Raw genomic sequence first — 22,620 nt, 5'->3', positions numbered from 1 at the left:
TATGTGTATTTCCAATTGCAACGTTGCAAATTTTCGCTCATGAGTATATTTAAGAGAAAGCTAACCAATAGATCTTCTTGTAATTTTTCTCCGAATTATCTTTACTCATTCAAGACACTCACAGAAAATTACATAGAGACATTTTGGTTAGTTTCTCTCAATATAAAACTAATACATAACTGAAAACTGGCAACGTCGCAATTAGTTGCCATTCTCAACTTTGGTCGTCGATACATCGTCCTAACAAAATACAAATTTAGAGGTCACTTTTGAGTTCATTAATCAACTAATAAAAATAAACAGGAGTTGGCAAATTCCCTCCGTGAATTGCTGATTGCATTATTCATTGGTCATTTTTGATTGCAGTAAAAACAGGTATTGCAGTTCAAAAGAAAATATTTACATCCTTAACCCTCCCCCCCCCCCAAAAAAAAAAAAAAAAACTCAGAAAAGCAGTATGAGGAGGTTGTTTTTACTTAACAGCCTGGTAAGCTCTAAGCTTAAAAACACAATACGGAACTTTTCATCATGAAGTGGTTACAATAAGACCTCATGAGCAAGGATTTAAATTTCGTTTGCAATTCATATTTCCTCCATCGGATCATGCTGTGGGTGGAATGAAAATCCGATCTCTCCTGCTCCGGACCTTATTGATTAGATTTTCAAATGAGTGTAATGATCCTCGAATGACAAAGCTTATTTAATTCACTTTATTCGTATGCTAATATTAAAGTAGCATACCGTGATGACGAATATTTCTGAGTCATTTAGCCTATCTCGATCTGTGCTGATCTCTTAAATCTACCTCAATAATGGTCCTTAAAAAGAAACTGCAAAAATGCACCCAAAAATTTGTGAATATTTTTCCTCCAGTTTTCCAGAAAAGTTCATTTGCAATTAGAGCTAGAAACGTGTATACTGCCGTGCTAAGGGAGATCGCCGTATGAACCACCATACGTTGCCAAACTTCCCTTGTTAAAATACGAATTTTCAGAAAAATCTGTGAATATGTTTCCTCAAATTTTTCAGAGATTTCATTTGCAATTAAATCTAAATCATCAGAAAATTTCAAGAGAAAATATTCACAACTCTCCTCAAAAAGAAACATTTTGTTGGAGGAAATCTGGCAACTATCGAATGTACATACGGCGTTTTTCCTTGGCATGGCAGCATAGAAGTGACAATCTATATTTTAAGACGGCAACGTTGCGATATATATTTAAACAATCAAAGCACTTTTAGGAGGATCGATAATATGTCGAGGCGAAGCAGTTATATTTTACTTCATAGGCCCAATAGGCAACGCTGGAATTAAGTTGCGGTGTAAAAGAAACAAGCAAGATGCTCTTAGTTAGTGTCAAATGCAAGAATACTATCCAAATCTCATTTTAACTCCTTGATGCATTGATGCAACTATTCGGACTCGATGGATGTCCGTATTGCATACGCACGGAGTTGAAGGCGTTTTGACTGTCCAGGCACTCACCACTCGGCTTGACGCCTACGGCAGGCTTTACTGCGAGGATCTAAAGTGGCAGAGCGCTTCCAATTATTCATTTAAACAACAAGATATATCCTAGGCATGAATAAACGTCGGATGTAAGTATATTTTGTGCTCCAGTTTCGATATCGCGATGTGCTGCGCATGGGTTGAAGAGCGACTTCATATCAAAGATATGTTTTCAAAGCATGAACGAAGAATTTAAGACACTCAGTTATTTGATATCGTCGCAGTAAAGGCCATTGCACAATGAGAAGAGCCTTTCAGAGAGATTGGACATGCAATAATCGATTTAAGTTGTAAATTTTGATAATTTCTTCAAATTGTAAATTTTATGGGTTGATTCTCGAATGTAATTTTACGAGGAAATCAAGGAAACTACTTCTAAAACCTCTACGTTCCGTATTATTGATTTTATTATTTTATTATTTTATTATTGATTAATATTGATATGAGCATTTAATGTGTCCGTATTTCCTATGTCTCTTCTCTCTGACTCGCGTCACTGAGCGCCGCTGTTGAGGCAGTTGGTGACCGAAGTAAAAACGCCTTCACTTGAGTGCGTATGCAACACGGACATCCATGGAGCCCGAATAGTTGCATCCAAGCACTATAATGAAATTCGTTTAGTATCCGTCCCCAGCAACACTAAGTGAACTTTTGAATGTTTTTCTTACACATTAAATTATTTCCAGCATTGCTTATTGTAGCGATGAAGTAAACCATCACTGAGTTTCATCGCGACATTGTCAATTTGCCGGAAAATGCATTATTTAAATGCGTTGAAACTATGTCGGTCCTCGAAATCGCAAAAAAATCAGGTATTCGAGCAGGATTTGTAGAGTTTCCTGTAACCTTCTTTAATGAATCGTCTCTTGTTTGTTTGTTTGTTTTTGCTTTTTTTTTGGTCTTTCATCGGGAATTTTAATTTTGACGTTGAAGCGCATACTTTTTAAAAAATAACCTCGATGAACCCCATGGAATAGGGAGAAAAAACGACGATCATTGGTCTTTCAAAGGAATGAAATGTGACGAAAAAACTGTAACATCACAAGCATACGGACCATATATATGATTTCCTAAGTGCAATTTCAAAAATTAGCAAAATAAAGTATGGTAAATATTTTTTTTTAAAATGATTTAATGTTCTGCTCTTGTCTTCTTGTAATTAGAGCTGCAGATTGCTTTCCGTCGAAGACCAAAACTCAGATTTTTTGCCTCCGAAAAAAGTATTCACCCTCAAAAAGTTATTTTTAACTACGTTAAGGTCTCTTTTCCATTGACTATTTTTTGTATCCCTTTGGTTATGTTTTCCTTGCGGGAGTAAATAATTTCCTCGTAATCAATAACACAATAAAGCTTAACTACAAATGATACTGGAATAAATTAATGAACGCAGCCTGATTTGTTAAAATGCGGACATTCCTACCATGAGGAGATTTAGTTCTGACGTCATTGTTAAAATCGATACATTGAGTCGAAAGGAAAAACACCTGGGGTCGATGTCCCCTCACCAGCACTCGGATTATTGAATCGATATCGAATCCATCTATAAATCGATTAATCGATCGGAATCCAACATGGCCAAGACAGGGATTTATCGACCATGATCATTCAATAAGGATTCAATAATCGATCCGTAGCTGACTTTAATGAACGACCAGGATTTTGAACGAAAATATTAGGTAGCGGAATACGGTAATATGCATAATCAATTCGTCTGTCCGTTGCGTAATATTCATATTTTTGCGAAGCGGACCGTTTGAATTTACTGCGATATTTGAATTTCCGCTCGCATTTGAATATCGATCCTGATCGGACGAACAGCTTCCGCGTGCCTCTCGCGGTTATGATATCACTGATATCAGCGAGTCTCACAAAAAACCAGGGACTCCGACGCAATTCGACCGGTATTCATACACTATGCATTGAGTAATGGATCCAAGTACGAATTATGATTTAAGTGTACCTCTAATTTGATCTTACGCATGTGATACGCATAGTTTATGGCTCATTTCATTAGAGCCACGATGCTGGATGGAGATAATTACGCAATTATGCCGAGAGTCAAATGAACAGTTGAAAAAAGACCATGCAGCATCTGTAACACGTTTGCTTCGTTGCCTCATCGTGAAAAAATAGTCTTCTGCATGGAAGAGACTATTCTATTTTTACTTAAAGTTTTACTTAAAGCAACCTGGCTTTGATTCCGATGGCTCGAAAAACTTATCCGTTGATATAACTGAACTTTTTGGTACTTTGGTTCAAGTAGCTAATCTTATCGGTAACCATACTCTGACTTACTTTGGAGTATTTTTTATCGAACAATTCGATTGTTGCTTGAACCGAAGCTTGCTTTCCGAGACCAAAATTAAACTTGGATCTTCTGAACTGGAAACTTTGTTGGGTCACATGAATCGAGGCCCCAAGAAACATGTATCAGAATGTTTAAATTCGTACCTTGTCTAGTGGCCCATTACTTTCATCGAATAGTCCACCTGGTTCTGCCCAAATACTTTTTTCCTAAGCAACATTAGGGTTTTTTGTGAGTGTCCAGTACACCAAAACCAATCTCATATTATCCATACTTCCTCTTCTTGAGAATCTGAGCGAATACTTGCGCCTGTTGACCTATTTTCTACCTATGTTGACTTTCAGAGCCCTCGATGGCAGCGGCCCGTTACCGCGTTTTCTTCCGGCCGTCGAGTCAAGTAAAAACCACTCAACTCCAATTTGAACCCTTCCTAGATAAGTGATTCTTGCCGAGCGCAAGAGAGCTCTGGTGGAGCCTATATAAGGATGCGGATAGGCACTCGTGAGCCGGCAGCCATCAGCCACGAACCATCATCCATCCGTCTCTGTGCGTCGTAACCTGTTCAAGCTCAGGGCCTGGCTTCATTCAGCTTTAAGGTTAACCTACTGCGTAAGCTTCCTTTACGCGCTTTGGCGTAACTTGCCTGTCAATGACGACGAGCTTCTGTTGAAATTGAGTCAGAAATTAATTAGTTGTGGAAAATCAAAGGTCCTAACACGTCCTGATGTGTACTTAGAAAAAGCTATGGCTTGTAAACCAATTAGTGGCTCATATGGAACACTACTATAATATTAGTAAAGGCAACGTATAATAGATAGTTTAGTTACTTAATTTCGACGATCAGCAACTTGGATATTTACGTCGGGGACCAGGAAACCTACATTTTTAAATTTAATTGTTGGAAGAGCTTTAAAATTTCGATGATTACTATTCGATATAGCACATATATCTTAGTGATGATATATCGACGGTGTAAGTCGGCAATCACATAACTCGTTTGTGGTGTCTGAGAATCTCCGCCTCTATGTTATTTTTTTACAGGAGAACAAATTGACATCATTCCTTGAAGTTTTTTGAAGAATTTTCCTCGCACGGAGATGAAAAATCACGGACAGTTTTTAAGAATTGCCGTTTGAGTAGTTGGCCGTCCAACAATAAGGTATAATAAGAATCTGCGACGTCCCGCAAACCGAGATATTTATTGCCGACTAACACCGTCGATGTATACCTTAGTGAGGTACGAGATACCTTAGTATGGTTCACAGACCGAGAATCATTAGTTCATTTACGACAGTTTAGCGGTGATTCCATAATCCATATTAACCACTAATCTAGCTTTATAAAGCCATAGAAATTTTCTCTGTGTAGTACCGAATATAGCAATTACTCCAGAACGTGTGAGGAAATGGATCTAGAGTAGCTCCAGGAAAACTTTTATTGAGAATTTTCAATGATCGTCCAAAAAAATTTTAAAATCGTTTGAATGATTCAAATAAAGTGACGAATTTTTTTTACCTCGTCTTTGAAAATGAGTCTAATTCATTTCATAGACAAGGCAGCAGTATGTGCTATCTCCTGTATGCTTGCGTGGCTCTACGTTCGTGTATACAACGAACCAATTTTTTAGGCGGAAATCACCATTGAAGAGTAAAGCTCGTGGACAGCATGCATGAGATATCACTCTCTTGCGACGAATACTATGGATATCCTGATATTATGTTGCAATGACGTCAATTTTTGTTCCCGCCGCTTTCTCAAAAATCTAATTTTTAACACATAAGTTCCCATGTTTAAGGTTAATCAATCCGTAGATTTAAATTAAATCCGTGAGCTTTTGAAGAAACCCGATTTAGAGAATTGGGTAGTCGCTTCTCTCTTTGGTAACGCTGCCTTCGTAACCCGGTATAACTACCGTTTAGCTACGTAATTTTGGGCGTTTTTGTCTAACATCAAAAATTCTAGGTTGAGTTTTCGTTGACTGAGGTCTCATTTCCCGTGGAAAGTCACGAAATCTGATTTTTCTCGAACAAGAGATTCTATCGATTCCTGAAAAGAGGGAAATTGTACTGTATGAACTAAAGTGTGACGAAACAAACGAGAATAAATATTAGAGCCGAAGCGTGTACACAAAAAGCCATTCCTATTCCTGTAGCTTTCGACACAATCCTGTTGGAATCCGAGCGGACCATCAGCGTTGCCGTCTGGAGCATTGTTTATTCCCCCTCTTTCAGGATGAACCACACACACCGTCTAAAACCACACAAAAAAGTCCAAACAAAACTGAGGCCCGCTAGGACGGCGCGGCGCCCATTCTTCGATCGTGCACCGTGACTTTCTACTATCGTCTAACTGTCAACACCCGTCTTCATTCCAATGCTGCCAACCGTACCTATTTACCTACCAAGAAGTGTCTCACTTAGTCAGATGCGAAACACAAAACCCCTCAGGAATGGTTCATTCTTTGTCTGAGGTAGAACTTTCAGTGCGAATTATTTTCTCTAATGTGTGGTTTGATATATGACTATTAATAAACATCAAGCAAATGTGTCAAACTTCAATTCCTGAAGAAGTTGCTGAGGGAATGTTGAGCGTGTCTGCTCAAAACGCTTGAAGCTCAAGAGGCGAAATAAGTTGATGGCCAAAGTACAGAACACGTAAGGGTGTGTTTTCGACACTATTGACCTCTTGTCATACCTCAGTTTTTCTTTGGAAAACTGTTGAAAGTAATTTATTGGAAACTTCCGTGGTTTTCTCTCTCTATTACCTAACAGAATATCCTGTTTAAATTTCGAGCTATACAGTTGGCTTGATTTTCATGGAAAAAATCAAACAGGATCGGAAATTCTGAAACACCGAATGGACGTCAGAGGTTTTGCACTTCGGTCATCGAAATCTGTGCCTTGCAAAGAGTAATTTTTGGTATTTAATAGCCGGTTGGTATCTGCCAAAAAGTATACGCATTGCCCATTGGCTCTATCGCAAATGGGGCTGGACATGTGTATGTTTCCGAATAGATAACTATTCGCACTTCTCAGTATATTTGTTGCCTACGCTGCAAAATTGAAGGCGAACCTCAAGTTATCTACGAGTAGGTTCACTCATTGCCCTTATAAAATCTAACATTTTTTGAAACCCCGATAAATGAATTTTATACTCTTTTGATACCTTCAGTGTTAGGAATTTCATGGGAAAATTGCAACGGTCTCATTACATACTCATCCGAACTATCGAATAGGCATCTAGGATCATACCCCTTAAAACTTGTCATATTCGTCGCTCTTTTGACGTATCTTAATTTTCAGATGGGCCCTATTCTCTGTGCAACTCTATGCCTTCCAAGGCTCACACGGAAATAGGGATATGCCCGTCCATCAGAGAAGCAACGTATTCAATGATGAGGAATTAATGGGATGATATGTATTTAAATATCAGTGGGAACTAAAATCCAAAGTTTCATCATTCCATCTCGGTCACTCCAATATGTTGTATCATATTGTCCCCTGTCAAAACGAACCCATATGCGGACCCATGAGATTCCAATGGATCCCCAGGTGGAAGTCATATGGACCCATTGAAACCCAAGGATGGAGAAGTACACCTGTGTGTCCTGATGGGTTGAATGAAGGGACCAACCGGAACCCATGGGGCTGCCAGGGTGACCAATGGGAATCCTCGGGTTTCCCATTCTTCAGGTTTCCCATTCCTCAGGTTCAGGGGCCGTGGTTTTCTTGATTGTCCATTCCAATGGGAATCTGTGCTAAATCCCTATGAATTTCCACGGGTAAGCAATATTCCCATGCGACCGTTCTGATAGGGTTACTACCCCATCCGCACGAATTTCTCAAACTCTCTCACAACGGTGCCCACATAACCACATCCCTTACGCATACTGTCTCTCTCCCTCTCAAATGTTTCATCATTTTCTCTCTCTCTTACAAGTTTCATCATTCCATCTCTCTCACTCTTATACATTGAATTTCCATGGGAGAGCAATATTCCCATGGGACCGCTCTGATAGGGTCGCTACCCCTTCTGCACGAATTTCTCAAACTTTCCCACACTGATGCCACATAACCACATCTCTCACGCATACTGTCTCTCTCACTCTCAAATGTTTCATCATTATCTCTCTCTCACACAAGTTTCATCATGCCATCTCTCTCACTCTCATACATTGCATCATTCCCATGGGACCGTTCTGATAGGGTCGCTACCCCATCCGCACGAATTTCTCAAACTCTCTCACACCGGTGCCACATAACCACATCTCTTACGCATACCGTCTCTCTCACTCTCAAATTTTTCATAATTTTCTCTCTCTCTCCCTCACAAGCTTCATCATTCCATCTCTCTCATTCTCATTCATTGCGTCACTCAGTCTCTCTCACTCTAGCACACGGTAGAGCCGCACCTCTTACGCATAGACATACCTGACCGCATCGCCCGACTCTCTCGCTCAGCTAGGCGCGTATTCCCATCTCGCTCGCTCCTCCGGCCGCCGGCTGCATCTCTCTCGCTCTCCCCACCTGTGCCGGTGCGCAAGGTAATGAGCTGGATCTAGCCGGCGCGCAAGAGCGTCGCCTCGCCTGCCGTCAGTCGGCTCGTTCCTCGCTCAGCAACGGTTTCGCGTCTCCAGAGAGTGCGATGTTCGCCGCGTGACGTCCCGGTTCCCTGTGATTGTGGTGTGTTTGGATTACGGTTCCCGGCCCTGGCCGCCGTGTTTTTTCTTCCTGCTCGAGGGGTTTTGGCTGACCTGCGCACTGTGGATTAATTTGCTCCGTGTCCTGACTTTCCGAATTTTTTTATCGTAGATTGAGGTTAGGAAGGGAAGGGAGAAAGGTTCGAAAAAAGGATGTGGATGTGACCGTATTTTTTATAGCTTTTTTTCTAATACGGAAATGTGATTATTTTGTCATTCCAGTGGCGAAAAATCTGGTTTAGTGTTGCGGAGATCCAGTTAAAGTAAAACAAATTTTTCTGACAACCTTATTTCTTTTCCTTTTTTTTCTTTTTTTTTTACATAAAGGGAGGTCGGAAAAGGACGGTAGGTTTAAGAAAATTCGGCTTGAATACTAATAATTTGTGTAAAAACGAATACGAACACGCAAAAGTTCTTTAGAGGGTCATCAAGAAAACTTCGTTTTTGAGTATCAAAACTCAGATCATGAAACAATCAGAATGAGGGAAAACCTTGGTTCCTTTTACCATGTTTCTTAAAACCGTCTTCTGAGAGTAGTACATGGTCCTCTGATACACTATTTATGTTCTGACCGGATTTTCAATGGAAAGGAATTTTCTTTTTTTCATAAAAAATTTAAAATTTGCTTGAAGTTTATTACTCTGGGGCACAAATCAAATTATAGCTTAACGAAAGTCTGCCAATTAAACTGTGCGAGCGCCACAGGCGGATTACTTAAACGTTGGTTTTGGCGACTATGACGCAACGCTCTCCAATTCAGGATACATAGCAATTTAATCCACAGAAGTGTCTGACAAAAAACGTATTGCATATTGGGCCATTTTTATCCAACAAAAACAAATTTCAGCTAAAAACTCTCGTTTTATCTTAGCTTAACTGTGAACAATGTGTATGAAAATGCTCAATTTTGCCGTGCATTTCAGTTACCTCCGTGCTATGTGTACGTGTTATAAACGAATGTCGTAATCATTTTTACGATGTCACATCATGAATAATCCACGCCATCTGCTGTGAAATTTTTTGAATTGTTCAGCCTCTAAAATGTCTAAAGAGTGACAAAGTTTGTCGTCTTTTAAGGGTAGCTTCGTCGGTACAAGGAAAAAACCTTCCTTCGCAAAAACTCCCAACTCGCTTGACCTTAATACGTGCTCGGAAGAAATCAAATTGCTGATTTAACAATTGAATTGCTAAAAAAAAGTGACTGAAATTTTTCAACGTCAATTTTACAAGAAAAAAATACCACTTTAACCACTATTGTAAGCTAATTTAACCACGGGGGTGGTTAAAGTAGCACTTGTTTGTCGTAAAATCTACATTGAAACATTGCAGTCACTTTTTTTTAGCAACTGAATTGTTAAATCAGTGGTTTAATTTTTTTCGTGTGACATTTTTTATACTGAAGGAAGGAAACGCTAAAGCAAATGCAAGTCTAGGAGGAGATATAAACTTACGTTTTAAAAGAAATGATTTTGAAACATTGAGTTAAATCTATACTCAAAACTTTCAATGAAATTTGAGGAGGGAAAGATGAAGTTCAATAATATGGAAGGGTAAATGACCACGTTAGCATCACATTTTTTCATGAAAAAACTAAACTTTATAAGAAAAGTTACTAACAAACTATCCTCAAAATTTTTGAGACAATAAAAGGTTAGAAAAAAAGAAGGAGTCACAAATCAATGCCTCTGTAAGGGATTAGACTCGAACGCAAGGGTAACAAAAACAGCCCTCATATTTGTACAACGTAGCACGGAGGACGCTCAAAGTTGCAGGTCAGCCAAACGTATTCTCCGATACCGCGTGTTGCATTCTACGCACTCGCGCCTTGCTCTTCGAAAAATAAAACCCTTAATTTTTTCAGAACTTTGAAGTTCCTGTCTCAATCGAACGAACCAACTTTACTTCCCCCTGCGGAATATGGTGCAAAGTTAACGACTACAAGTGTAGCTAGTTTTGACGTTGAGTCAATCTTGTACAGATCTTTAGTGGATTTATTTTGTGTGCCAAATCAAATTTAGTCATCATGAAAAGCACTCAAGGAAAGTTATGTGCCAAACTCTCGAGCAGTTTCCTAAGGAAGTGGTGTAAGTTATCCAAAACCTTCTTTGCTTTCGAGTTTTATCAATGCATGGTACTGCTTAAGTTTTCTTATGTTACATTTTTTTTGGTCAGAACTTTGATCAATCATCTTTGTAAGGTGCTTCGTAGGTAAGAGGGTAGTATTAAAAAGTCTTCAAGTCCATTAAAGACTCTTGTTTCTTCCTACTGCATCCAAAAAGTCACATCGAGGATTTTTTTTTCTTTCGCTAGTGAGGTACGCAATAACCTTGCCATTCATATACATGAATTTTTCTTTGAAGCTAAGAAGAAAAAAAAATTGAAAAAAATAGAAAGGAATCAAGAAGGAGTTAATGGGTGGCTCGAGAAGGAGGGAGCAGACAGCAGACAGCAAAAAAAAAAAAAAAAAAAAAAAAAAAAAAAAAAAAAAGAAGAACTAAGCAACACGTTCTAGTTGAGGTGCAGGCAAACTGTCCATAAGTTCGAGAAAAATGTTTGAAAAGTCAAAGTTCAACAAGAGAACGGTTGAATTACTTACTTCAATACTCACTCCTAATTCTCAGAAAATAAAACCTTGATCAGAATCTGACCGAGAGCATACATAAGAAAAGAAAAAAAACTTAAATCGAACTCGTATAGGCCCTCTTTAAATTTTTCCACATCTTTGATGAGAAAAAGATTTAAATTGAATATGTAAATTTAATCAAAATTTAAATTGGCATAGGCTGTCATAAGTTCATTCACATACCTTTCCGTCAATATTCAAGACATTATGGCGCGGCTTTTAAATGATGGATGGATTGAAAATTTTATAAAATACTCCTTCCCTCCTTCAACTATATTGAACTGTCTTTATCACCATTACTTAGAATTCAAGTTTTTCTAGAATTTAATTTAATTCATTCAGATTTCCAACAAAACTTACTGTTGCCACAAAACCGGAGGATTGAGGGCAAGGTTTGAAGTTTGTCTTGTGAAATCGTTAACTGTTGACTCACATATTCAAGTTTCACAGGCCTAGTTACCTGTAACGTGGTATTTTTATTCTCTAAAAGTCCTGTTCATTAATTAGCTGCTCCGTTGATACTTTCCTCGGTAGCAGTGTCGCCAAGATTCCGGGAATAATAACTGATACTTCTAATTTTCGCGCTAGACAATCTGGCAAACATTTCTTTCTAATGGCAATCGTGAGAAAATGGTTTGCTGCAGGGCAGTTTTTGCAATGCCAGTGACCGAAAGCTACTTAAAGTTGGTTTTAAAGCACAGTGACGCCCCGAACACAAGCTAGCAAATTACAGGCAAAAGATAATACTGTTGAAGATATTTCATGTCTTGTAACAGTGCTCCTTCAAAATGTTAAAACGTTTTCTCATCGTGATAATACACCGGAAAAAAAAAAACACATTGGATCTAGAGTCCAGACTCTTAAAAACATCGACAAGAAAAAATGCTCTTGATTCAATCAGATTTAAGCTTAAATCAAGAACCAAGCCTCTTAATTTGAGCGGATTTCCTTTTGAGTTAAGCTTAAATCTGATTGAATCAAGAGTATGTTTTCTTGTCAATGTTTTCAAGAGTCTGGACTCTAGATCCAATGTGTTTTTTTCCAGTGTACAATAAATTAAGTGGAGAGTATTGTGCCGTTTTACGTGGTTTTAACAACAATCTTGAAAAGTTAATGAGAGGAGAAATAAGGGAAGAAAAAATAATTTAACTACCATTATTTTGGGAACTACGTAGACTGAATCGCAATTACTTTTGAGAATTTTTAAATTTAAAAGAAGAGTTTGCCTCTTGGATTTTTGTCTGTCGGTGATAGGTCAAAATGTCCAAAAAAAAATGTCCAACAAGCAAAAATGTCCAGAGTTGAGAATGTCCCTATTTTACAAATGTCCAAGTATCTGAAATGTCCAATACTGGTTCTTTGGCCAAACACAAAAATGCCCAAAAGTCCATTTATTTTTGTTTCTAGATATTCTTCATTCTTGATCACTTTCCTCATTATTCTCGTCTTCGGGCTCGTTGGAAAATAACTCACTATGTTACTTGCTCCTTCGTTTGGTGCATTTGTTGCATATTCTTTTAGTTGAGACAAGAACGTTCTCACAGCAACACTGGCAACGTCAGGCGCATGTGTATGCTTATGGCTCCCGCTGGTTTTTATTTGAATATTTTCCAAATTTCCTGTTGTCGAGCATCGAGCGTCACAGCTACCCCTGTTATGGCACCTCCAGTAAATTACAGTGTTCACTTTGTTTGCTGAGTGGCGTTGATACAGAAAGTCATCATGAATAAGAACTGGTTTATTTTTTTGGCTTTTCAATAGCCTTGGGTTCGCCATCACAAAAATCACAATAAAATCACCAATTTTTTTAGTTTTCACCAATTAGTTTAGTTTAGAATCATAAAAAAATCACAAATTGTAAAATTTTGCCCCTGTAATTGGTTTTACCGCATTTTTTAACAAACGAAAATTTTACAAAAGCCAAAAAGTTTCACAACTGAGGTTAGTTCAAGAAAAAAAGATTCTCAAATCTTCCCCGTCGTCTCCATGGATTCGAATTTATTTAGTATTCAAGCCGACAATGTCGCCACCTTCTAATTTTTTTGCAAAGGGAATGGACTTTTGGGCATTTTTGTCTTTGGCCAAAAAACCAGTATTGGACATTTAAGATACTTGGACATTTTTACAATATGGACATTCTCAACTCTGGACATTGCTTTTGAGAATTTTTAAATTTAAAAGTAGAGTTTGCCTCTTGGATTTTCGTCCGTCTAACAGCTAAAGTAAAATTCAAACAAATCGCACAACGCTTGAGAGTCAAAACCGCGTCACTACATTATGGCAATAAAACTGGCGTAAGTTCTAACACGAACCGGTTTCGGAGATGGTTACAAAATGGACCTGCTAACACCTCAAGAGACAGACTGCATTTGTAAAGATTTATCATTAATGAGAGCAAATGAACCAACTTAATCAACCTCATACTAAAACTCAACTCACATGGCCAAAATGTGCGTTTAACTTTCCTTTTGATACTGAATCTCGTTATATTTGACATTATACGAGTACAACAGACAAACTTTGCCCAAAAATTTACATGCATATGATTTTGACGTAATTGTATTGCTATTGGCTCTCTGTTCGATTTCCAACAGCGACTTAATGGAGATTTGGATTTAAAATAGCATTTGCTTTTATTCCATAGTCATTTAGTGCATAAAACGATAGCAGATTCGAAGACACAATGACCCTTAAGGCTAGAAGTTTAAATTCCCCTACTCAAAGTATATTTTCTCCAGAAATCCTCAGCGAGCAACCTAATCTCTGCGCGATTTAATGTATTTGTAGCCGTCGGTGTCGGAACAACCAAATCCTCCGACTTGAAAGAGCTCAAGCGCTCAAAACTCATCAGCACGAAAAATTGCAACGGGCGGAGAAACCAAAGTTCAAAAGACATCGATGGTTAGCCTTTTTTTAAAAAAATTTCTTTCTTACTTATGTTGAGTAGTTTTATATTATTACTGAAACTAACGACGTTGGGTTATTTTAAAACCAGTGACTAAGATTAATTGATAAACCCGCAGATTTTATAGTTAGGACGCAGCTCTCTCCTTCCGGAAGAAGAATCCGGAATTTAAAACATCGGAATAAAACATAGGATCTCCTCAGGATTTGAGACCTTGAGAGATTTTAACCTCCGATAAAAACCACTCGTGCTGTTTTAAACGCTGTTGGAATGAATAATTCTTTCGGTTACTTTTTGCTCGAACTTTGTAGCGACGACCAGAATACTTCACACATGAAATTAGTTGAGGTTGAAAGCAGAAAAATTCATTGATTCACTGCATCGATTTTTGCAACCGTCATTTTTTACGTATATAATTTCAAATTTAAAATTTCTGCCAAATGTCTGCTCGAATTCTTCTGCATTCAAAATGTTCGGAAATTTCCAGCCAATTTTCATAATGTCTTGCCGTCTTTCGTAGAGAAAAACTGACACTATGCATTTCACAATCATAGCATCCACTCGGATTTTAGATAAAAAAAAAGACTGAGTTTTGAAGAATTAAAATAAAGAGAACCAATAATTTAAGAGGATTCTAGGTGTACGAAATTTGCAACCTTAAAACAGGTCAAAACTCACTACACCAATTTCAGAGATGGTTGTAAATAAATTTAAACGTAATTAATCCATAGATTCTTATGCAATAACCACAAAAAGAGTCAAAATCAGTTAACGAATGACCAGAAACAAATCATATTAATCGAATGGTAGTTTATTTTTGGGAAATAAAGATTAATATGGGACAGTGATGGACACAACAGCAATGAGTAGGGATATTTTTCCTTCTATTTTTCCCGACATTAGATAAAAATTTTCAACCAAAGGCAGCCTACCTATCATGCAGCCTTTGGCACAGTTGCCAAATTCCCTATCCTATCCTCTAAGTTTTCTATTTTTTAAAAAAAAAAAAAAAAAAAAAAAAAAAAAAAAAAAAACTCAATGGCTAAAGTTGCGATGAACGTATGAATCATTAAAAAAAAAACTAAATCGTTCAATTCCGTTCCCTCCACATTCCGTCAGAGTTTTTTGACCCGCAATCTTTTCCTCTTTCTATTTGCATGCACGGTGACAGTTCCAACAATTTTTCGTCCAAAGTTCCCCCATCCGAGCAGCTTTCAGATTCTTAAAATTTCCCGGTCGTTCTTGTACCATTAGCATCACCGCTGTCGTGGAATGTTTGGGGAAACCCAAAGCCCATTTGATCAATCGCTTGGAACTGGTCCGGGAATGTAGGAAATTTATTCCTTGCATCATACCACGGGAAACCAGTTTGAAATTGCGAATGTTCCAGAAGTAAACGGGGGGAAGAGGGAGGAAACTAGAGAAAGGTTGGGAAAAAATTTGCAAGGCATTTATCACCGCGGGCCGGTTTACCAAGGAGAACCTCTCGTCATAAGCACTGACCGCGGGAGATTACTTTTAGAAAAAAACAGAGAGTCCATCTGGATCTGCATATCGTATCTTGTCTGGTTGGTGTTTCAACGAAAATAGAAAACACATTCAGGATGTTTACAAACTAATGGCTTTTACATTATATTTACATGAAAGAAAGAAAAACCCCTGTCATTATGTGTAACTGTTTCATACGTTTTTGATGGTGCAAAGTATATTTGTGCATTTATGTATTGACAACTGTAAGAAGTAATTGTGATGTTATTTTGCGAGGTTAGGTACATAAATAAAAATCCTTTTTGGTACAAAATTTAAAAATTAATTGGCGACTAAAAGATGTCCACGATTTGTAAAAATTTTCTTAAGAAATCTATGTGCGCATTCTGCCTAAAGAGTGTCTCTTTCTTGGGGACCTCAGGGATTTCGTTGAAATGTGGCCTAAATAAAACTTTTCAATGAGACAATCCTCCGGTGAAAATTTTAGCTTGGGTTCAAAGTTCGTTTTTGCAATACATCGGTAAAGTGATAATATTTTAAAGTTCCTCGAGGTAAAAGGAACAGGAACGCTCTCAGTTGATCCTTGCTCATTTCCTTAGACACTGTATCATCAGTTGATAGTGCTGTGCCTCGAAAAATGAAAAAAAGATAAACTAAAGTCGTTATTCAACCGAGGGACTCAAAAGTATGTCCATTCATCATTAATGAAAAATTTGTACTTCGTCACGTTGTACTACCAAAACGAGCTTGAAATCAAGCTTAGATTTTCAGAGGACTATTGCCTTATTTATTTAATTTCGTTCAGGACCCATGTGAACAAAATCCTTAAGCTATCCCGGAAAGGAGCACAAAAAGGCTCTTTTGTTGATAGGCTCTGAGGCTTTTTGCTAGTTTACCCAACCAAATAACTTTTATATCTGTCACTCGTTAAATTAGATCAGTCGAGCTTTGAAGGAAACTTGATTTCGAGAATTCAGTCCTCATTGATCTCTTCGGAATTTTTTTTTTGCATCTTTATTTATGACATACAACTTAGGACCTGCCAACCCTACCCAACCAAAGCACAGACCCAAAGGCCTGTTATTGACATTTTAGTGGAAGAACTTATATTCTACCTATTATTTAATGGAAAGCACATCAGGTCTCCAGTGGCGCGGCGTGAATTGCGACGTATCGATTTTTATGTCATTTAAACCTATGGAAAAGGATCGATAAACAGGATGTTCGCAGCGAACACCTTAATAATCGACTCTATACGATAGGTTTAAATGGCATAACAATCGATACATCGCAATTCACGCCACGCCACTGCAGGTCTCCTCGGTTAGTTACGGCAGTTTTGTCAACACGAGCCGAAGCAAAGGTGCAAGAGATCCCAGAGCTTCCAGCGGCCACCGGTCACCGCTGACCGCGAAGCCCAACCAGCGTCGCTGGAGCAGCCCTCCCCATAAGTGGGTCAGAGAATCAGTTACAACTCTACGGAGTTGTTACGTTGCGGAAGCGGGGGTCATTGCAACCGGCGGCGCCGCGGCAACTCTCCGCCAGATAGCGCTCGGGTTCGACGCATCGATCTTCGATACATTACGTGAGAATGATAGGACTGTATCGAATCCCCCCCGGCTCGCGAAGGTCGTCGTCGGCCGATTTGAAGGCTCCCCGGCGCGTTGTGCCTCCAGATCCTCGGCCGGCCAACCTCTCCTGTCCTCTTCTTCGACAGCCTGACCTCAGCTTCATATCCGGGTTTCGAGGGGGTTTTGTGCAGCTTTTAGCCGATTTTTCGGCCCTTACAGCTCGCCTCACCTGATATTTTTCTCGTTAATCGACAGCCTGCAAATTTTCTAAATTTCCTTTGCTTTCATCCAATAGTGTTGCTTGGCCATGAGGAAGGTCGCTGTATGACGATCCGAATGTTGCTAAATTTCCTCCAATAAGGTATTCATTTTTTACATAGGTCGTGAATAATTTTTCTTGATATGTTTAAATGATTAAAGTCTCTGAAACTTTTGGACAAGAAAAACTAGTACATTTTCTTTAAAAAATAGGCCATTGTCACAGAAAATTTGGCGACGCCGCGTTTTTATATCGGTTTTTTTAGGCAGATGAGAGGTGCTAGGTAAAACTGTCCAGAAAAGTATGTCCAAAAGTCAAAATGTCCAAAAATCCAAAACGGCCAAATATCATTAATGTCTAACAGAAAGATAAGTCCAATGGTGAACGTCCGAATGTGAGATTAGGCAAACAGTGAGTTTAGGTTCATTTGGACACTTTTGACTTTCGGACATTTTGACCAGATGAGATGATGCAAAATTACATATCCCCTACGTTACGTATTGAAAATTGAGACCCCACACTAATATTTACCTGGTATTGTACGATACATGGGATTTTTGAAGTTCAGACTAGTTTCACAGACCTGCTAGTTGCAAACTGCTTGATCTAGCATACATTTGTCAATATAGTATCATTCATCAGTCATTATCAAGTGAAAAATAGCGCATACATCTTCGAGCTTTACTTTTGATGAGCTCGAGCACATTGCTTGGGTCGGAAACGTAGGTTTTTTAAATTATATTCTTTCCAGTGGAGTACCAGAAACATTTTTCAAACCACTGAGTGTCAGGCCCCGCCGCGAGTGCGTGTAAGTCCGTAAGTACTTCCTTGCAAACCACTGAATGGGTGAATGGCTGATATTTACCGGAAGACGCGTGAACTTTGCTCACTCTCTCCGCACTCTGAACTCGAGTCCAATGAATGCATCTTCGTTTTCGTGAAGTGAAGAGGGGTAGGAAGACGTTCCTGCTCGCACAACGACGGCCATTGTTTCCCGTTCGTGGTTGCCCGATGGGCCCAAGAACTCTTTCAAAACGTGCTTTAAAATGCATAAACGCCAAATTATTTTATTATTCACACCGTATGTTTTCACCGAGTCCACGATTAATCGACTAACATTTCAGGTAAGTTCAGGCTTGCCCTCCTTATACCGGTTTGATTGCACCAGAGGGGCTGTATTTGTATTTAGGGAGTCCATAGGGTGCCCCTCAAAGACATACTTACCCTTAAAAGCGTGATTTTGCCGCGACTTGGAGCGCCTTCAAATCCTGCCGATACTATTCGCTTTTCCGGGAAGTTAGTTTAGTTGCCTATCCTCACCCAAACTCAAGTGAGGTCACTGGCGCAGACGCATTTGTGAGATCGCTAGCTGATAGCATCCGTTTAAGAATGATCCTGCATTGAATTCCTAGCATTCAGTTTACTTTCCATCTTCCTTCTTTACCTCTGAATTTTTACATTTTTCTATTCAACAAAAAAAAGAAAAAAAAAAGAAAAGAAATAAATTAAACTGCGATTTGCCGGCGATTGCAAATTGCATGCGATATATACACTAGCCACGGTCAGGCTTTTTCATCCAGGGAAGGATAGTTTTTCTAGGTCTGTGGGAAGGATTTCTACTCACTCAACTCAACCGTCTTCAAACTAGGCCCAGGAAGATTCTTTTAACGAAGACCAGACCTAAATCTAAAAAAAAAAAAGGAAAAACCATAGACTAGTCTCTTGGCCACTATGCGGAGCTGAAAAAATATCAGCATGTTTCCTTCCTCTCCATCCAGTCTTTTTCTGATTCCCGATGATCGGAACAATTTTCGAGCCCATCTGGCGGTCAGGCACGTACCGGCGTGTCGGACTTTTCGCTGTCCGTTCATCGCGAGCCTCATTCAAACTTCGCGAGTTGCACAACGCTGCCTTGTAAGAGTGCCTCCTCAGTAGGAATGACTTAACTTCAAAGGAGACTCCTGGTAGATACGCGCTTTTCGCTTAGCATGGCAAAAGTGTGCACTATGTCAGTTCGACGGTGTCGGTGTTAGTGCCGGAGTTGGAGTTGGGAAAGCACTGTTACCATCACGGCTAATTCGGTTACAAATGAATGACTCAATGAGTCCCCTTCTCTACCGGGATCGGTTCAGTTAAACGCGTTTGCATTAAAAGGAACTATGCCCGTTCTAACATGAGCCATAGGATCTGTTGCAGTTCATGCAGGACAAGGTTCACACCATGATAGATATAGTTCCTTTTATATTTAAATGCCTCCAGTTGACTTTGGAGATCGAGTATCTTGTAAGCTAATTTGAACGCATTTTGAAAGAAAAAAATTGTATGAATGAAAGTGAATTAGAAGGGCCTATGCACATAGGGTTTGCATACTATATTCTTATTGATTTGATTTGATTTCATTCAGCTGAACATAGTTCCTTTTTAAATGAACACGTTCATTCAGCATTTGTGCAGTAGAGAAACCTCCGATAAAAAGATGACGAGTTGTAGCAAATATTAAAATTTAGATGTCTACCGGTCAAAATAACAATTCCGATCAAATGGTAATGCAATGCTGCAGATTTTCAATCTTACCATTCCAAAATGAACATGGTTTCAGCTCTGCCGAATTTTTCTGTAAAATAATAATACAGTTTATTTCGGTCATAATTTTAAGACTTTCCCCAGATATCTGCTTGCTCTGCAAAGCTGAATTCGGTCGATTTCTCTCAGCAAAAGTCTCTGAAAGGTCAGAAATTGTTCACCAAAAATTTTTTAGACACCTACACCCTGTAAAGCAGTTAAGGCATCCCGCGAAAATCCACACTCCAAGAGACCCAAATACAGCAGGGGGTGGTAGTCGGAGGGAGCTTTTGTCAGTTGAAGTGAGTGATATCCGAATTCGAATCGCACAGAAAATTTGCCATTTTTCCTGTTCTCTCAACGACGACGCGACGTTTAATTTGGACCGCACACCAACCGAGAATACGATCTCAGATTGATCCAAATTCGAATGGATCCAACCAACTTTTCCCTTCGTAGATATAATCTAATTCAGCTAAAACTAGTGCGAGTGAAAACCAGTAATGTTGAAAACCGCGAATCTCAGGGGAAAACCCTATGTAAGTATGCTGTTTTTGCTCAGCACGACATGTAACTTCTGCCAAATCAATCAGAGGAGGGAGTGAATGCGCGAGGACGAAAGGAAAATTGGAGTACGCGCAACACCGGATGCCGCCAATTCTCCCGAATTATTTTATTTATTTTTTTTTTCAATCTTTCACATCATTATCAGAAAATTTGAATTCTAAAAAAATGTGTTATAACATCATAACTTTGTTACAAAAATCAGTATGCGATCTGAAAAAATAGGAGGTTTTTTCTGCGTATCTGGCCATAATTCCGAGCAATATATCTCATCGAAACGGGTTGACAGATCAATCGCTTTTAATGGGAAATCAGCAGCGTGTCTCTTTAATTTGATAACGCTGCTTGGCCTTGATTTTCGTGACTGATTGGCTTTTTCGGCGCGCAGTTGAGTCAGCGAATTAGTGCATTAGTCCGCGAAGGTTGCCAGACCTGTTCCGTTGCGACAAACTGGAATTGCCTCCAGGTTTGCGCGACTGTAGCGTAAAACTTTGCCGGTTTACGCGAATCCCACTTTGAATTGGGGTTAAATTTTTGCACTCAGACAGCCCTGTGTAGAATCTTGACTGATTTTTCGTCACTTGCATTTGCTTCGGGGCAAATCCTAGCCCGTCAAAGTGCAGCTGTTAGAGTGTGATTTACACTTGTCCGATTCACGATACATTTTCGTGCTCTAAATACGATAAATTAATGGGACTCAGAGCTCGTATCACCTTCAATGATGAAAATATTGATGCAAACGTAAACTCACTTGTAGAACAGGGTAACCAACTGACCAACCGGAGGTATCGTGTTATTTCGCCTCGGATAAATAGCGGTTCTTGTCTCATTTCTTCCATGATAATTCCTCGCTGATTATCTGAAAACGCGGTCCTACCGGTTTCCCCAAAATAAGTCTCATGCTAAAATCTGTGACGTAGAGTAGAGAGAAATGTTAATGTAATGTCATTCCTGTATTTTATCGTCGATATCAATAAATTTAATTAAAAAAAAGAAAGAAAGAAAAAAAATCTGTGACGTAACAAAATGGCGGTGACACTCAGAGCCAAAATCCGGGAGAACCCACCTTTCATATTATTTTAACGTAGTAGAAAACAGTTCGGACAAATCTTCTTTCTTCGGCTACAAAATGCAACTATTCGAACACGATCCAGTGACACGCGCGACTGACTTATTTCATACTCGACGTTATTCTTTTCGACTTATTAATTTTTTCCCAAGTTTAACCGTGACGCTAGACTGAGCTAGTACTCCGCCTATCACTATTATTATTCCGGGGGAAAATCAAGGAAGGGCCTGTCAAGGAAGTCGCACTTTAGGTGGAAAGTAACTACCGTTCTTAGGAAGAACGCCTCATGATTCTTGCAACGTTGCCATAGTGATTTAAATACAACACGAATTTCCTGGCAAACTTGTGAATATTTTTCTTCCAATTTTACAGAGAAAGCAATCGGAAATCGAATCTAAAGTATCTGAACATTTCAAGGGAAAGTTGCCTAAAAATGAGCAATTTATGGGGGGAAATTTAGCAACACTGGCATGCCCATACGATGTTTTTTCCATAGCACGGTAGTGTGTCCCTCTCGAATGCGCGCAGAGAGAGCGGCCTGTCGGTATAGCGCACTTGCAGCTTTTGCCTTTCTCAGACGACCGCGCCTGTGTGAGTGCGCATACGTCGATGATTTTGTTTCCGTGTTTGTGAACGGGGGCGTGATCACGCATATATTTGAGTGCATAATTGATGTGGTTGGGTGGTGGGCTCATCGGCCGAGTCTCGAGTTGAGTTAATTAGGCTCAACTCTCAATCCGATTGAATTGAAAGTTAAGTACCTTAGTTGGATTTGCATTTTTCGCAACTTGTGAGAGCTCTCGAAGCACCACATAGCTTCTACGACTTCGCCTCAATCAAAATTTTAAAACGGTTTCTCTGTCAAAATTCAAATTTAAGCAGTTGTTAGTCATTTTCCAGACGAAAGCAAGTAACAATGCGTTTCAATAAGGCAAAATTTCTACTCATAAATTGACTTTTTACTTGAAAACTATCGGGCATTTTTTATCAAAGATGTCACTGATTTCTTCTATATACACGCAAAAAGTGCTACAAGTTTTGACGAGGACGGCATATTCAAAATGA

At 39.1% G+C, this 22,620-nt stretch overlaps 1 protein-coding gene across 2 annotated transcripts in view; it reads left to right on the top strand.

Moving 5' to 3' along the window:
* The window catches only part of emp (epithelial membrane protein), a 165,729-nt gene that overhangs the window by 17,901 nt on the left and 125,208 nt on the right, over window positions 1–22,620 (top strand). The window contains exons 1-2 of one of the 2 annotated variants that reach the window (XM_019051399.2): window positions 8,365–8,497; window positions 10,376–10,598. The exons of the other annotated variant lie outside the window; for it this stretch is intronic. Coding sequence (XP_018906944.1) covers window positions 10,538–10,598 — 61 coding nt within the window. The 5' untranslated portion in view covers window positions 8,365–8,497; window positions 10,376–10,537. Of the gene's footprint in view, window positions 1–8,364; window positions 8,498–10,375; window positions 10,599–22,620 lie in introns of those variants that run through there. 2 annotated transcript variants of the gene reach the window in all.

The sequence above is a fragment of the Bemisia tabaci genome, chromosome 6, assembly GCF_918797505.1.
Source record: "Bemisia tabaci chromosome 6, PGI_BMITA_v3".
NCBI classification, from domain to species: Eukaryota; Metazoa; Arthropoda; class Insecta; order Hemiptera; family Aleyrodidae; genus Bemisia; species Bemisia tabaci.
This window is presented reverse-complemented; position numbering and strand designations above follow the sequence as displayed.